Raw genomic sequence first — 18,057 nt, forward strand, 5'->3', positions numbered from 1 at the left:
GTTAACTGAAACACACCTATATTTGGGAGTTTGTCATCAGAGTTGGAAAGGGCCAAAATTGGGATAAAAAAACAGCACATTTTTATTTATCTGTGTACCCAGCCTGAGTTAATCTCTTAAAAGAAAACTAACGTGACAATGAATATTGACAATTGCTTTTTTATGTTGTCAATATTGGGGATTAATGGAGTACTCTGGTGAGATGTTAAAACTGTGGCTACATTTTCGGTGATCTTTCTAAATAATAACACTTTAGAGTAGCATTCCCCTATCACAAGTCTGTGGCTCTGTACTCTTTAGCAGTAAGGCCACTCAAATAGAAAATATATCTTTTTACAATGTTTGTTTTGGTTATTCTGTTGATTTTTATGAATATGATAACCTTGGACTGGGTATAAGATTTGCAAATAGAATGATGAAAAGAAATGAACAGATTCTGACACAACCGTGGTGATGCTGCATTCAAATTCTTTCTAGCAGTTCTGACATTCCAAACTAACCTCTTTCATGCTGTTGGTACAAGCGCTCAACACAAATACAGAACATCCTCCAACTGCACCCTGAAATAAATTATTTTACATGAATGGACACCGCAGTTTCCATGTCATATGTTTATTTTTTTTTTTTAATCATCATCAAAATTTTTACAAAACATTTTCTGACAATAATTTACTCAAAGAGCCATATGTTTGCACTTGGACCAGTTCTCCACAAAAATGCTTTAGGTCTGAGTACAATAAAAGCAAAAGTTTGAATGAGAGAGAAAAAAACAAATGCAAAAAGAGAAACAAAACATAAAAACAACAAAGCAACTACTAAAGAAAACAATGCAGCACAATTTTACACCCTACAGAAAACAATGCTCTGCAGAAATTGGATGGGAGGGAGACAGCAGGGATTCAGTTGTTTTGCACATTTACAGTAGGAGGCTGGGAAATAAAGGGAAAGTGCATGGAAAAAAAAGACTTATTCTGATATTGCTTTCTGTTAGCTCCCCTCTGCTTTCCCTCTCACTGCCATGGCACACTGAGTGCCGGGATAAAACGTCACTTGTTTAAATTCAAATCTTTACTTCTTCAGTGTTCACATTAAATACAATTAGGGGCGTAAACGGGTTTTGTCAGGCAAATGAACGAGTGTGTTTCCCTGTCGAAGGTTAATGATCACATCTTGCTTTTCCGCCTGCCCTCTGACATGAACAATGGCAGGAAAAAGTGTCGGAACATTATGAGTCACAGGTTAAAGACCTTGTGCTAATGTAAAACAGCAGTGGACAACAACAATCAATGGCGGATGGTCAGGTGTGAGCATCACTTGTAGTGACATTGGCTAAAGGGAGTACATGACGCTGGAGGCACACGCATTCTCTGGCCCATTATTTATTACATGCACAGTACAAATGTCTTGTACTTACACATTCGTGTAAGCCTTTGAAGCAAATCACTTCTTTTTACAACACTGGCAGACATGAAAGTTTGTAGTGTGAATGTGAAAACTATGTGAGGTTCTAATCTTAGGGCTTGGGCATTTTATTCATCAAATGCTATAAAAAAAATAATTACAGAATGCTGTTTCAAACCTATTGATTTTTTTTTTTTTGGGTGGGGGCAGCGATTCCATTAATGATGCAGTTCCTTGAGGATGAGATATTAGTGTGCATCAGAGCAGAAGATGCTTCAAATCTATATTTGACCAGTGAATAACTTCTTTAATGTAATGCATTTGTTGCCTTCCATCAGTGTTCTAACTGGCTCAGTGGTACTTCTCAATTTTAGCCCTTGGTATTCCAGGACTTTTTCTGACATACTAGGAGTTCACCTGTACTCAAAATACCCTGTCTTAATGGTTAACCCTCACTCTCGCACATAATCATAATTCAGTAAAAATCTCCAAATTAAAACCAAGAAAAATAACTATTGAAAAGAAAAGCAAGTTAATTGCACCGGCATTGTAGATTAATTGTACAAGTCTCAAGTACAAGTAATTGTAGAAGTCTCCATTTTTGTGGATAGCCGATAACGGTGATGCTCACGTCTCGTGATGTGCACGAGATATGAGGTGCATGCTAAGGCATTCAGAATACAGCTGTCAAAATGAATCAATTAATTGGTGACAATTCAATTATCAAATTCGTCAAGAGCTACTTTATCAATTGGGTAATCATTCAACGCCAAATGAGCTTCAAATGATCAAAATCTTCAAATGTCAGCCTTCAATAGTGATTATTTGGACATCCTTAGTCCTTTTGTGAAATCTGGCTGATTTCTGTTTAATCAAAATATGAAATTTGATTTCACCGACAAAATACTGACAGAACCAGAGATATGGTCGGTTTCAGTTCAGGATCCATCCCGCTTCTGTTAAATTGCTTATTTGCCCTATTATTATATTTGATGATTTTTTATTAATGAATTTCTTTATTATTATTAACTATTACATATATATTTAGATCCATTTATGAATTAATTAACATGATGATGTACTGTTACCAATTACCTTGCCACTTGTTTAGTTTTAAACTTGAGGCATTCTGCTGTCAGAGAAACCAAAGATTCTTGATGTGTGTTGTGGACATCCGCGTGAGGTGTACCTTTCTGTAATTGTTTGTATGTGAGCATGCATGAAGCTTACAGAATGCAGATAATTCAGGAATGCCCTTTGCTTGCCATACTTACAGTACGTGTGCTTAGCCGAAGCTGTTTATTTTTTAGTACACCTGCCTAGATCGTTCAGGAATGTAACAAAAGCTTTCATTGTGATATAAGAAATGCACTTGCACTTATCCATTTGTCCTCCCAGGTTTACAGTCTTTCAGGTTTACCCACTGCCACTGCCTTTTAGTTCTTATTTGGAGCATAAGCACAACTTGAACATTTTTCACTGCAATTCTCTCTACCTTTTGTTTTATCACCACTCCAAAAGGAAAGTAAAAACGGAGAAAAGAGAAGAAAAACAGAAAAAAAAGATTTAAAAGAAAACCTCCCAGCAGGAATGTGGGGGTGCTGTGTACTAAATCCTGAACAAACAAGAACGGAAGAAAATAAAATATTGTGGGGCTAGCACAGATAGACTTGAACCTCAGCTTGCACATGCATCATTAAGCATGCAGAGCCTTTGCATCACACTCCTTAAGAGTGAAAGAAATAGACAATAACACTCCCAGCAAAAATGTGTGGATTACAATGTTAAAGATATAAAGTGGCACAAGGATTACCAAATAAATTTAGGGGCAGATATGGCCATAATTGTTGGTATGCTGTTAAAAAATCAAACAGATAGAAAGGAAATGGTATGGTAATACATAAAACAAGACTTAATAGGTGTTATTAACTCATTTAATACCAAAGACATTTTTTTACAAGTCCGAACATAAAATCATACATCTAAAAAAAATTTTTTTTAGATGTATACATACTAAACAACAAAATAAGTATTAAGGTCATCAACTATCTTAGGCAAAGAGTATTAGACTAATCAATTGTTTACATTAATGTATAAAGTAATTGATTAATTACTTCAGTACTTACAGTAATTACCCAAAGTAAATGATTGCTTTTGTCCCTAATTCATTGAGCACCAACCATTTTTAGACATCCCTTTAGCCAAACATCTAAAAAGAAACTGAAAACTAGCTAACTAGGTACCTGGGATTGAATGTCTGACCTCTAAAAAAATGTTTTGGGGTTGAAGGAGTTAAAAACAGACAATTCATAATTTTAGTGGCCCAACAGGATTAAAGAATGAAAGAAAGAAAGAAAGAAAGAAAGAAAGAAAGAAAGAAAGAAAGAAAGAAAGAAAGAAAGAGAAATAAAGAAAGAAAGATGGACATACATGATTATACTTTGCAAAATGTTGTTGTGGACAACAGAAAGGTAAAGAAAGCATATAAATATTTTGTATTTTTGTTCAGTATTTATAGTTGTCATTATATTGTTTTTGAATGAAGCGCTGTGTTTCAAGTTCATTTGTGCATTATTTCAAAGAACCAGGAAAAAAAAATCGACAGTATGTCCTTTTCTTTATTGTTATTATCATTATTTTTACTCTTTAGTTCCTTGAGAATGTTCATGTTTTGACTGGGCTGGTTTGCAGGAGAGATAGTGTAATGTTTATTTTCCTAGAGTGAGTATCATATAAAAGCCATTTTGTTGGTTAATGAAAGCCAATTCTCCCAACATGGAAATGAGTATTTTACAAATGTTGATCTGCCAATCTTAAATTAAAAAAAAATCCACACTCACATCAGTTATAATGATTGAAGACACATTTACTCATTGTTGAATATCACTTCCTGTCATTAGCATGGAAAAACAAATGTTTCTGTCATGCGTGAATTGGACATGTTATTTTGCTTAATGCAAGTTAAAAAAAAATAGAAATTGAATTGTTCAACATCAATAAAAAAATATTGTTTTGTAATGTCTCCACCTTGACCGAGGTTTTGAGAAATATTTTCCTGACATAAAACAGTATTTGCGTGTATGTCATTGGCCAAAACATGGTCAAAGAACCTGTTTGTGTGTACATAAGTGTACTTTTTCACCCATTTTTTTTTTTTTATATTCATTGTTGGCCAATATGACTGCAGAGTTTTTATGCTGCAACACAGAGTGTAATACCAACAAAAGTGCCAAAGTCCAGCATGAGGCTAGCTTAGCTTAATGAGCCGAACAATGAGAAGCACATTCCAGGGGTTGGACTGGGTCACTTAAACATAGTCAAGCCCCTTGCACATACGGTACTTCTCAGAATTGTAATGTCCGATTCCAGCCCAAGATTTTAGCATGCATGGATAATTCATTAAACAGGTACCCCCAGTACAACAAAAGGCAGCCAAAATGTTGGGTGTCGGTAGGAATTTGTATAGAGCAAGGCAAACTGTATACCATATGAACAGAATTGAGAGCGTCCCTATTATATATATATAAGTACAGTTGCTTGTACAAATGAAATTCCACCAGCACTATGAAGCAATTGTACTTACCAAATCAATGGTAATTTGTATGCAATGGACTGTACATTAGGAAAGCTGAACCCTTCTTTTTTTGAGTGAGAAATTGTGAATATTTACTGTTTTGGGGCTAGCATTTGATCAAACACAAAGTAATGGCATATAAAGAAATATTGGTATAATGCCAACCACTCACATGAAACTCATGGTGCTGCCTATGGCCACCGAGATGATACAAGCATGGGTACGTCACAACAGGGCTCTCAACTTTCTTTTGTCACGCAGCTTTAAGAGATGACTGGATGACAGAAACCGCTTTGGGTTTCATTGATACAGGAGCAAATAGAAAAATATCCATCATTGAAACAGGAGCAGTACGGTTTCAACTTAAGAGCACATACAGTAGATCCCACACTGAAAAAAAATGAATAAGGCTCCTCTTCTGTTCATAGATGTTTCAGCAGAAAGTCACATTTTCTTGCCATCTTAAAAGTCTTTGTATTTACATGATAAATAAGTTCTATTTGATTTTGACCTTGGATACGTCTATAGAATGTCTTGACATCATCATTGCACACCTCAAAAAGTGTCTCTTTTGTTCATGACAACAAACAAAACGAAAAGATAAATAGTTACCCAGTTTTTTTTCTTGATGGCCAGTCCATGTGGAAACTGTTGGTCTCACAGTTTGTTCTGTTAATCTGGTAGAACTGAGAAGAGCTCCAATATCTCCAGGTCTATCATCAAAAAAACAAAAACAAACAAACAAAAAAAAAAGGATCCCTGTGCATTGCTTGTTTTGGAGTCTTTCGTGCTCCGTAAGTCAGCGAATGTCAATGCTTGGCATGTTTGCCAAAAGTCTACAGAGAGCCATGATGTCACACTCTGGACAATAGGGAGATGTCAGGCATTATTTCCAATTCATCCATAGGCTGACCCCATGTCAATGTGATGATTCAACATGCCCCCCTTCGAGGCATCGCTTTGCACTGCGGTGGCGGGAGACGTGGGGAGCAACATAGTCAGAGATGCTCTCCTCATTTTCTCAAGTCTGACGTGATTTCAAATGGGGCAGTGAGAGTGGTCAGTGGACCTCTTCAAGGATACAGTATGTACAATACTTAGCAGGACCTTGCATGTTTAAGTATGGAGCATGCCCAAAAAGCGTGTATACAATTGTGTATGTGGGTGTTGCTGTTGAACAATTTAAGGACCAGACGGGATATGACTACATGATGAACGGCAACTCATAATTATCTCATTTTGTGCCAATTAGTTACAAACAAAACATCAGACGTTAAATTTTGTATCAGAGAATGTATGTTGTCAAAGATGCTTGTTCATTTTAAGAGTGCCCTCGCTGTGGAAACAAAAAAAAAAAAAAAACCTCTTTGGTTTGATATGTATATTGACAAAATAATTATATCTCACATCCAAAGTAAAAATAAAAAGTCAGAGAAGGCAAAGATGAATTATCTAAATTTAGAGAGCACTGAGCTTAATCAAATAATTATAGAAATTTGCTGAATGTAAATTATCATAGCAATCACTGTTAAACACCCTTTTTTTGTTATTGAATGTATTTTCCTTTTGTATGAGAACACCTTTCTTTCTTCCAGTACATGCACTTTTATATTTTTTCAAAAGCATAAACCATTAAAATGGAGAGGGGTGGAGGTGGGGGGGTGTAAAAATAAGCTTCTGTTTTACATATCCCAAACCATCTTAAATTAGCTGTTCCGGAATATAATTCAGCAAACGATGTGTTATCGTGGTGACTGCATTTGCTCAGATTGTGTGCACTGATACCAAAACATCTCTTTTTACTAATGTTCATACTCGTGTTCCAAACGCAAGGTCAATAACCAGCTCAGCTGCCCCATCATTTTCAAGTCACAATTCATCAGAGGCTCATGTCCAGCTCGCTAGCGTCCAAATTTCAGCGTGCCGGTGCGCTCAGTGGGAAGACTGCAGCTGGGCGCCTCAGTCGTTGGTCTGATTGCTGGTGGGGGAGAGCGTGGCCCTGGCACTGAGGGCCCCATGGCGGCGGCGGCGGTGGGCACCGCCGGGAGCGCCACTGTCTGTATAGTGCCCCTCTCACAAGGTCCTAGGTCTTCAAGTCCCTCGAGACCCTGAGGGGGGCCCTCGTAGCCCATGTTTAGCCGCAGGGGTTGATGGGCTTGGCAGTAGTCTACAATCGGCTGCTCGTATCGGTAGAAAGTCAACGCGCCCATTTGATGAGGAACCTGTTTTCAGGGTAAGAAGAGGAGAGGAAAAAGGAGGGATTGAGGTATGCAGAGAGTACAGATGGGACAAGTAAGGGAAAAGAGAGAAACACAATTATCAGTTAATTAGGCAAACTGATTGGAAAACACATTGCTTATATCAAATATACATGAACATAGACGATACCAGATATGAGCTGAAAATTATTCTATATGTTTTAGAGTTGACATTTATGGTATAAGACTGCAGGGCACACTTAAAATGCTTTAATTTTCTCAAAATTCAACAGTGTCCCTGATTATATCGTGGAATAATAAGGATGTCAAATTGAAGTTGAATAAAGTCTGACTTATTTGATGTAATTGTGTGTTTCACTTGAAGTGCTTATGTGTGATTTCAGAAAATGTGAAATGTGTCACAGGTAAAGTAATTAAACATCATATAAAAGGGAAAAAAATCATGAAAACTACCTTTTCCATTATGTGTATTAGACAAAATCATTTTTCTGAAGTGAGAGCCTTGTTGATGACTACCCTGGAAGTTTGACATCATATACAGAAAAAACAATGGTGGAACTTATTGAAATGTCTACAAAGCAGTCAGGATTGGACAGAGAAAGTGATTTTGTTTTTTTTAACTGTATCTGAAAGGATCTTAATGTTTGAAGGGTCGGAGGGAGAGGAGGTTGTCAGCTTGATGTATGATGGACCACACATTTGCCCGCCAGATGCTCAAGACACCAAAAATATTGGGCCCTAGTGACTGGACAAAATATTGTGCCCAAGTGGAGATTTGAACTACGGATATTTGAAGAATGGTAAGCTATGGTGGCAATGGTTATTATTCTCCTAGTTTATGTTATCTTTTGAATTATTTATTTTCAATTCCATGCTATGATGCCAGTGAAATCATAGAGCAGTCATATTCATTGGGTGCATATTGCTAATCTAGTTTTAATAGCAACATAGAACCAGTTGAAAACAATCTATACCAGAACTAGGTAAAACCGGTTTTTACAGCAGCCCTTTGTTGACAGGAGTCCACTATCCGGTATGTCTGTGGACATTTCCAAAAATAAACTTGTTATTTGAGATTATGCTTTATAGTTAAGTGCCCTTTATAATCAAAAAAAATTCTGTACTGTTTTCGTAAAAAAATAATAGTCCAAACTAAATCATATTGATGTTCCTTTGGGACGATAATGATGAAGGACCAATGACCTAATTGATTATTGTCATCACTTTGAAATGGCATGTCTAGATTTTAGGGTAGTAAAAAAATACTGTATTTATTAGACTATAAAATGTACTGGATTCTAAGGTGCAGTCTGAAGTAGAAGGTGTATTTCAGAAAATGCTCGTATTCTGTATGGGGCACAATGGGTCATAAGGCACACCGGATTATAACACCCATTGTGGATTGCACATTGTGAGAGCTGTTTCTGGAATGAAAATACGGAAAAAGCTCATCTCACGCTTAGGTGTGCCGTGAGATAGGTTATTGTCCATAAAGAAAACAATTACATATTTATTTAAAAATAGGTATATACATTTATACGCCAAGGTAAATGAACGAGAGATGAAGCACATTTGCTGACAATCTTAGACGGGGTTCGCGCTGCAGAGATGAATGTTTCTTGTACATGGTCGCATGCTCATTCAAATCAACTAGCAATGCTTATTTTTGCTCTCATTTTCTAAACACACAGCCACACACTTCTGTGTGATAGTCTGTCTGTCAAAGGCAGCTAGCTTCTGCCTCACGTACGCACCGCAAATAGCTGATGAATATTCAGCAGAAGGACAGGCTTGGACAGTTTCATTGGTCCACTGTGTTCTGTAATTCCAGATGTAACAAGACTGGATAAATGTATTGACTGCTTGATGTGCTACAGTAAAAATGAATAATTAAACATATCGCATTATAAGCTGAAGGGTTCAAAATGTGGGAAATAGTTATGCGATATAGTCTGCAATTTGGGTTAATTTGATGTTGAGAATGAGAAGGATGCATTTTTTTCAAACCCATTTTTTTCATCTGATGCAGATGAATATTGTGTTTTCTTATTATCATATCTTTTGGACAGTCTCAATGTCCAGGTTAACTTTGGACATTTCCATACACAGGACAAACTGAGTGATAAATTGCACTAGGTTATACAGCACATTATAACATATTAGGGGAAACCAAATATTACAACAAATAAATGGTGAGATGTTTAACCGTGAAATAGATTTATAATGACAGATTTTAATAACGCTTAAAATCGTTTTAATCATAGCTGATGCGCATTTGTGTTTGAATCCTTTAGCCCAATTGATAGTTAATTGCCCTCTGCCTGTCATCATCCTCACATGGTGACCAGCGCTAAAACCTTCCAAAACGTTTGTGGCAATTGTTTTTGGTTTATGTTAAAAATCAGGCTAGCGATAAGATTTCTGGATGTGAAAAATGCAGATTTGGATGTGGCTTCAGTAGCCAAGCCTGTACTTTCTCCCCTGCCATGCCACTTGTGTTACAGCCAGGAGCACGTGTCACATCTGGTCATGTATTTAGTGTGTAACCCCTTTCTCTCCCCAACCTCAACACCATGCCAAACAAGCACATGTGACTTTTGTGACCACACATCCCTCTTAACTCTCCTCTGCACAATACATCCAATAAAGCTCAACTGATTACAAGATTTGTGGTTTGTCTTGGAAAAAAAAAAAAAAAAGAGACAGCGATAAAAACATGAAGATACCAGACAAATGTGGCAGCTGACCTGGATTAAATAAAGCCATGCCTGGCAGAGCAACATCATCAGATATGTGCACACAGGCGACAAAAATCTCATCACAACAGCAGGGGCAGATCCTCTCCATGCTTCCTAGATGTACAGTACATGTCTGTATAACCTCAGGCTGGATTGGAACAAAGTTTGGGAAGAAAGTTTTCTATGTACCACTTAATTCAACAGCAACAACGTCAATAGTAACACAATGAATTGGAACTCTCATAGTGCATATTTAAAATTACCGTGTTGAGATAGACGTCTGCTGCAAAAAGATGATTCATCTTTCTACTAGTTTTGACAGAGAAACTGAAATTGTGCTTCTGATGCAGAACATTTTTTTCCAACACTGGCTAAAGACCAGGATCTCTGATGTGAAGGTGCTGATTCACATCCTGGCAGCTTTGCACTGAGCCGTGAAACGCCTCAGCTTCTACGACTTCTGTCTGCACTGTAAACTAGTCACACTGGGATTTTTTTTGCCACATTCTACTTGAGTCTGGATTTTGAATCATTGGAGTGTTGCATTTTAACTAATTTGAACACCACGGCAACATCAGAGCAGGGGTGAGGTTATGACATCCAAGGAGTCTCCTGAAATTTGTGCAAAGACAACTCATAATTTGTAATCCCATAATTTCATTTTGCTCCAGGTAAATACATATTTAATCATTTACATTTGTGGGAATTTAACTTATTCACTGTCTTTTTTACTACCTACACTCTAAAAACAGAAGGGCTCAAAATTAACCCAATTATGTTAAAAAAAAAGAACAATACACTCAGTTTCTTGCTGGTTTTGACCATTTCTATTATGCTTTACCACAGAAGGTTGGGTCAAATTGACCCAAAATGTTTCTGTCATGTTTTGACCTAAAATTGAGTCATTTTTGACCCAGGTGTTTTCACAGTGGGCTGTGTTTCACTCATCCGCTACCATTGTAGAGATTGTAGAAAATTATTGTCACATGTTTTCCACCAATGGTGAATGACTATGTGACTGTATGAGTAATGTTTCCATTGTAACGCGCCTTTGAGTCTCTGGAAAAATGCCATATACTGTATAAGTGATTATTATTATTATTATTATATCACCACTATTATTATTATTTTGATGATTTAAAGCAGCATAATACATATGCAAGCATCCAATGTTTGAATGAAAACACCATTCAGCTCATGCTTGATCCATGGTAGATCTTACTTGAAATGGTCCAGACCAATAATAAACAGTTCAGGAATTACCCCAAACCATACATCTTTGCTGACGCCTTCCCAGAAAACATCTGCAACACAAGGCCTGTTTTGAATAAAAATGGTTACTTCTAGCCTGCAGCTAGAGCTTAACATGATTATATTGAGTCGTGCCGCACTATAATTCAGCATTGCGCAACACTGCAGTCATATATTCTTATAAAACAGCTACTGTGAGCTGATGTCTGGTCCAGCTTTTAGATGGATAGCAGACCTATCCCCTTTCTGCCCCCCTACCAAGCCTTTCTGTCAAGCAAGAATCTCCATAACCACCACCTCTCTTACTTCGTGAACCTCCTCCTTCCTCAAATGGTCTACATTAAGTGAGGCTGACTCATTACATTATAGGCACTCAGTGGATTACTCCCATCATTTCCCTCTCAGTTTAAACCCTTCACCAACCTGGCCTCGGCCACAACACCACCACCTCAAGCTGCCGGTACACACACACACACAATTACACACACATACACACCGTGGTCCACCTCAGCTCTGCTCACGGCTCCCTGCCCAGTGCATTGAATTAATTAACTGATATTAACTCCAAAGCGTCTCGGTGGATCCTATCAAAGTGCCAGGGCATTAATTTGCCCTTGTGCAGAATTTGTGTGACTACCACCCCTACGGGATCCGTACAAAGGATGGCTAAAGGCACATACTGTAAATATAGTTTTCAATGCAGTGCTCAAGGCCTCACTTTTAGACACAAAAATGTACTCTATTTTATATTTACCGGCATTTATTCAGATTCCCCGTTGTGAACAATTTCAGGCTGTCTTTCAAGCATGAAGAAATGATCTATTTTTCAAACTGAAAGTGGAGAGAGTCAGATGCGGAAATGATAAAGATCTAGACTATACATGGGATGATTTAGAAAGAAATAAGCGGGGGGTTATTCAAACAGTGGAGAAAATTGCCCATTTCACAATCTATAAACAACATACAAATAATTCATAGAACAATACCAATCTTCATGATGCAAAGAATGCAATGTCATGCAGCTAGCGATCAAGGAGTATTAAGGCCAAATATTTTTTTACTAAGTCATAATCATTAAATACCTGCAAATACTATCTCTCACAGGTCATATCTTTCAGATCAGAGAGCAATCATTTCATTTAGTACTTTTTTTTTAATCAAACAAAATGAAAAAGAGGCTAATTTATTTCTCCCACAATTCTCAGGAAACTTACAAGAATGTGCACTTATGTTTTACTGCTCATACCATTATCCATCACTTAAGGCACAGGTGTCGAACTCCGGGCCTCGAGGGCCGATATCCTACATGTTTTCGAACCTTTTCCCTCAAAAACACCTGATTCAAATGATTGGGATCATTTTGAAGCTCCTGCAGAGCTTGCTAATGAGCTAATCATTTGAATCAGGTGTGTTGGGGAAAGAAAACCGGAAAACATGCAGGATGCCAGTCCTCGAGGACAGGAGTTCGACACCTATGACTTAAGGTAACCATTTTGTCCTTTGCGATTGAATGAAAATTACATTAGAGTGGCTCAGCCTCATATAGTGACATTTAGTCATGTGACATTCACAAGCTGAGCTGGATTGGACATTACCAGATTCCTGAGCATTGTGATTTTGAATCGATAGCAAGTAACAAAATGACCGACCCCTGAGATGAAGGGATACATTTCACATCTTAATTCATATTCCACTAATTTAAAAAAAATAAGAAAATTGTGTTTAACTCATTCAAAATACATATTTTCATGTTTTTTTAGGTACTATCTATCTATCTATCTATCTATCTATCTATCTATCTATCTATCTATCTATCTATCTATTATTAGAGGTAAGATTTTGTGTGTATTACCTTTTGAGTTCATGTGCATGAAGCAGTGTATGACTCAGACATTACACTGAATGTATGCTTAAAAAGGTAAAAGCAGAAGCAACGTTGCCATAAACACAAAGATGCAGAGAAAAATGTTGTTTCCATTGCGTGGTTGCATTATGTATGAGATTGTTGTTTGGTCGAGTTATTCGATTTCTTACTTTACATTGCAGTTGAAAGACATTTACATAAAGGAGCAAAAATAAATAAATAAATAAATAACGGAGCCACACATGCTGCACTGCTGGATGCATATTTTGAGCCTTTGGACGTCTGCCACCAATACCTGCGCTTCAGCTCACAATGACTGGCACGCAGCCTACTCCTGGATCCTGTCTCTGTATGCCTGAATGCACTCTAGTCACTTTGGTGACCTTCAGTCCCAGAGCTCTGAAACAATCAGTCTAAAATGCATCCAACAGCCACATTGTTTTTGCTTAAATGCCAAAATTCTAGAAAGCCATTGATCAGATTCATGCATTGCTTTATTATTGGTTACTTGTATTGTCTCAACAGTTCAAATTTGACTGCGATAGAAAATTACAGTCAAAAGTTTTTATGCTTTAGCATTCACTCTCTCTCGACATAAGGCATAAAGTAGACTGTCGTTAGTAAAGACACTCCCAAAGATAGATTCAGTCATCCATTTTCTGTGCCTGCTTTTCTAGTTTAGGAATGAGAGATACTGGAACCAATCCTGGAGGACTTTGGGTGAAAGGGGGATGACACTCTGATCTGGTCGCAAGTCAGAAACAGAGCACTGATATAGACACAAGAAACCGGTCACATTATCACTGTCACTGAGTGTGACCTGAGAGGAAATTACACCGCCTGCACGGACAGTGTTTCCCTGTTTGCATGCCATTGATATGTGTGTATGTTCCGCCTTGTAAATGTGAAATAACAGCTTTCTCAGAATTCTTTCCATGTCGTGGAATAAAAGCAAAAACGTTTTTAATCTAGATTTTCTGTCATTGAATGTTTCATTCTCTGCTGGTAAATATCAGCAAGAAGAGACTCGACAACAATGAACGCCAACTACATGCTGGGCAATCCTTCAAGATAACGCAAACGGCAGCATGACAACATTTTGAGAATGACAATAATAAATGGTTGTTATTTTAGTAGGAACAATGCCAGATACCAAAGAGCTGGCACTGTAGGTCTTATATAATTTTATTTGGAAAAAAAACAATTCTGACAAAGCCATATTCTGTACATTGTCGTACATTATTCTGTACATTTTTCTGGACAGGACACATGCTTGTACTTTTAATTAGCCCAAAAACTAAAAGAACGGGTGTCCTGGGATGATTGACAATTAGGACTAAATGAAAAGAGATAGCTATCAACTCCTTCAGTTCCAATCATTTTTCTGCCCCTCCATTAGCCTAATGCTTGATAAAATATGAAATAAATAAATAATAAATACAAGTCAAGAATGAAAATATAAGTATGGTTATATTTTTGAGATTAAAAGAGTTAAACTTAAACCAACATTTTCTATGCTTAATACTTTAACATTTGCAGAAACTGATTGGTATCATCAATATCAGCCTATTTTTTAACATTATAGCATACCTCCTTAATACATACTATCTATTTTAATTGAAAATGCAGTTAGAGTGCTGAAAGGACCTGAGGCTCTTTTTCAAATGTTGCAGTTTGCAAAAAGAAATAACTACAAGCTGTAGATTTAGATAAGATAAAGGAGGCCTCCAAGGAATGTTTTTTTTTTTTTTTTTTTTTTTTTTTGTCATGGACAAAAGTGTCAAGTAAAAATACGATGCAATGCTCCCTGACTTTGCCGGGTAGAAATGTAAGCTGTCAACGTACATATTCATGCAGATTCTCGAAAACGAGCAGAGAGCCTCCCACTAATTCCATAATGACACAGTGGCCTTTGTGCCTGCTGACTCTGGATTAAAGTCTTGCCAACAAGGTTAACAATATCTGAGGAAACAAGTACTAAAACAAAACATAGAATTCCACCCACACAGCAACGAGGGGGGGCAAAAAGGTGAAAGGAAAGAGTAGAATGGAGACTCTTGTCCACATTCTATGCACCGATGAGGGCCCAAAGTGAGCGCTTCACAACAGTCTGCCGCTTCGATACATACACTACGCATGATCAACGCAAGAAATGGGCCATGAAATGTTAGTGAAAGCTTGATGCCCGAACCTGCTTTTTCTCTCATGAGTTATTGCTGCTTGCTTTGTGGTGATGTGCTGTCTATGTGCTGTGCTGTAAATCACACACACACACACACACACACACACACACACACACACACACACACATACTGTACATGCACACACCCAAATCCGCATACACCCAAGTTTTGAGAAGTTTTTCTATGAGAAGACCCAGAAAAAAATGAGTCGGATTTGGTAGTTTTGTTCAACAGTTGTATTTCACAAAGAAAATAATTAAAGGAATTAAAAAAAAAAAAAGTACCGTATTTTCCGCACTATAAGGCACACCTAAAAGCCTTAATTTTTTTAAAAAGCTGATGATGCGCCTTATAATCAGGTGCGCCTTACATATGGATCATTATTGAGATTGGGATTCGTAGATTGGAAATGAAATGATAAAGTAAGCTTTACCTGTTTCTTAAGTGTGTTTACAGTTGAACAAGGTTGCTTATATTGAAATTGAGTTATTATGCTATTGAGAGTTTAGAGTTATTATTTGAGATATTATTGTTATTACCTTGAGTATTACTATATTGTGACTGAAAAAGATTTCAAATATGTCATTAACTGAAGGTGCGCCTTATAATCCGGTGGGCCTTATAACTGGAAAAAGTTTTAAAATATGTCATTAATTGAGGGAGCGCCTTAAAATCCGGAGCGCCTTATAGTGCGGAAAATACGGTAGTACAACAGTTTTTGCAGTGCAGTACGTTTTAAATGATTATTTTAAGTTAAATCTCACATTTCACTCAACTAAACATCTGTTGCAATATAAATGCAAAAAAAAGTTTTCTAAGGTGAATTGTCAATGTCATCTTTTGGAAAGTTATGAGTCACATAACTGCCAATTAAGGGAAATGATTTGATCTCATTAATATGTAGTAGTGTAGTCATCTGTATTGCAGTTTGTAGACAGATATACCGTACTGTATATTTTGGACGATAAAATGAAAGTTTAAGAAAACGACAACTAAGCGAAAAGCCGAGCATCTCTGATAAGGCACCCTGTCGATATTTATGAAAAAAAAAATGCATTAGACTCCCAACAGTAGAGTAATTGCTCAATTTTGATCAAACTTCAAAGTTGTTTATTGTTGTGGTAGTACTAAAATGGCATATATTTTATATATTCATGAAGCAGATGATTTATCTAAGAGCCTCCTGATTCCAAAATCTCCTCTGTGGCATAGCCTCACTTAATGTGCTGCTTCCAGAAATGGCAACAGGGTGTGTGAGTAATGAGCATGACCCTACATCAACTGTGGTTCAAATCTGAGAACATCAGATCCACACTAATCATGAATATTGGGGGTGGAGTGTGCCTGGAAAGGCAAGCAGAGGCTTTTAAAGGCTGTAACTAATCAGATACAGTATGTTAAAAGCAGTTGGGCTTCAGCCAAAACTGATACGCGGAACCTCTTGCCTTGGCTTCCTTTAGGGTGTTTTCTATGAATTGACCTATGATTATTGTGACGCAGATGTCCTTGCGTTATGATATCGAGAGTCACTCATACAAACAACCACATGGATCCAAAAGCAGGATAGGTTGTTCAGTTATATCTCCTTTTTCTGTAATGACTCCAATTAGATAAGATTTTCAAGTCAAGATGAAATCAGAATGGTATTTTACTTCGAATAAATTATTCACCACCACAGCTTCATCAGATTCCCACTGGTTTATTGGAGCAAACCAATAGACAGTTTTATTACATTTTAAGATTCTCAATTATTGCAACCCGGCTAATGATCTATTTTCTCTGTATTTAAATGGTTGATTAAGTGAGTTTAATAAAATTAAAACATACTGTACAGTATGTTTACCACAGAAAAAAAACGTCAAATATCTGAGAGGAGGCTGGCGACGGCAACAAACAGCTTGTGGAGGCTGTAAAATGTAGCATCCATGGCTAGTGCAGGCAATGCAAAATCTGTATTTCTTATGTTGTTTCTCGATGTCCATTCAAATTTAATCGAGTACAATGCAAAGGAAATTCTGCTCAACTGATTGGAACCCCAAACTGGCCGCCTACTACTATACATATGAAACATCGGGATGCACCAAAATACACATTTTTGCATATCACTTTGTGGCAGCTAATCTACTTAGGAAACAGACACTGATTTTTTTTATTGGAGGTGTGTTGAAATTGGTGATGGCAAAAAAAAAAAAAAAAAAATGTGGTTGCAAGTTACTACAGCTAGGAAAGTCAACTTCAAAATACAAACCTTCCATGGCTATTGCATTGTAGTCCATGTATTATTTGGTGTGTTTACTCTGAAGTTGGCCTTTGCAACGTGCTGTGATATGTGATGCAATGTTATTCATCTTTATTTTTTTGACTCGCTCGTACTCCCAGGAAAGAGGTGGAAGATCACCAGTGCTTTTTTATGGACCTACTGAAATGCTTCAAAGTAGTTGCTGACCAAATGAGACCCCTCACCTTTCCCTGTGTTCTTGTGTCAAATTAAGACAGACGCTTCCTGGATTTTACATCATCAGGTCAACCGGACACATTGTTTTGGTTTGAAGTCTTTCAGCTTCTGCCATTTTCGGCTAAAAAACTTTGGTGGCCAAAAATTTGGTGTATCCATAATTATAACTCATAATGTCCCATGACTTGGTTTGGACAATGGAAACAGGACAAGTGAGAACAAATGTGTTAAAATCAGAGAAGCGTCATCAATTCATTACATTATGTACTCTGCATAACTAATGACACTTGATTGGCTTGAAATCAACCCGAGCTCAAGAGCCATACAACTCTGAATTGAGCTTGATTTGCATGTCCAACATCAGTTCAAATA

General features: G+C 37.2%; 1 protein-coding gene across 2 annotated transcripts in view; it reads right to left on the reverse strand.

The window, feature by feature from the left end:
* Window positions 1-596: 596 nt before the first annotated feature.
* The window catches only part of LOC148411671 (leucine-rich repeat transmembrane neuronal protein 4), an 88,995-nt gene continuing 71,534 nt past the window's right edge, over window positions 597-18,057 (reverse strand). Inside the window, exon 3 of one of the 2 annotated variants that reach the window (XM_088435349.1) lies at window positions 597-7,197. In XM_088435349.1, the coding sequence (XP_088291475.1) occupies window positions 6,877-7,197 (321 nt within the window). In that variant the 3' untranslated portion in view covers window positions 597-6,876. The remainder of the gene's footprint in view (window positions 7,198-18,057) is intronic. The other variant, XR_015867989.1, reaches the window with a different exon arrangement.

Source organism: Hippichthys cyanospilos, chromosome 15 (assembly GCF_059441005.1).
Source record: "Hippichthys cyanospilos isolate Australia breed blue-spotted pipefish chromosome 15, RoL_Hcya_1.0, whole genome shotgun sequence".
Lineage (NCBI taxonomy): Eukaryota > Metazoa > Chordata > Actinopteri > Syngnathiformes > Syngnathidae > Hippichthys > Hippichthys cyanospilos.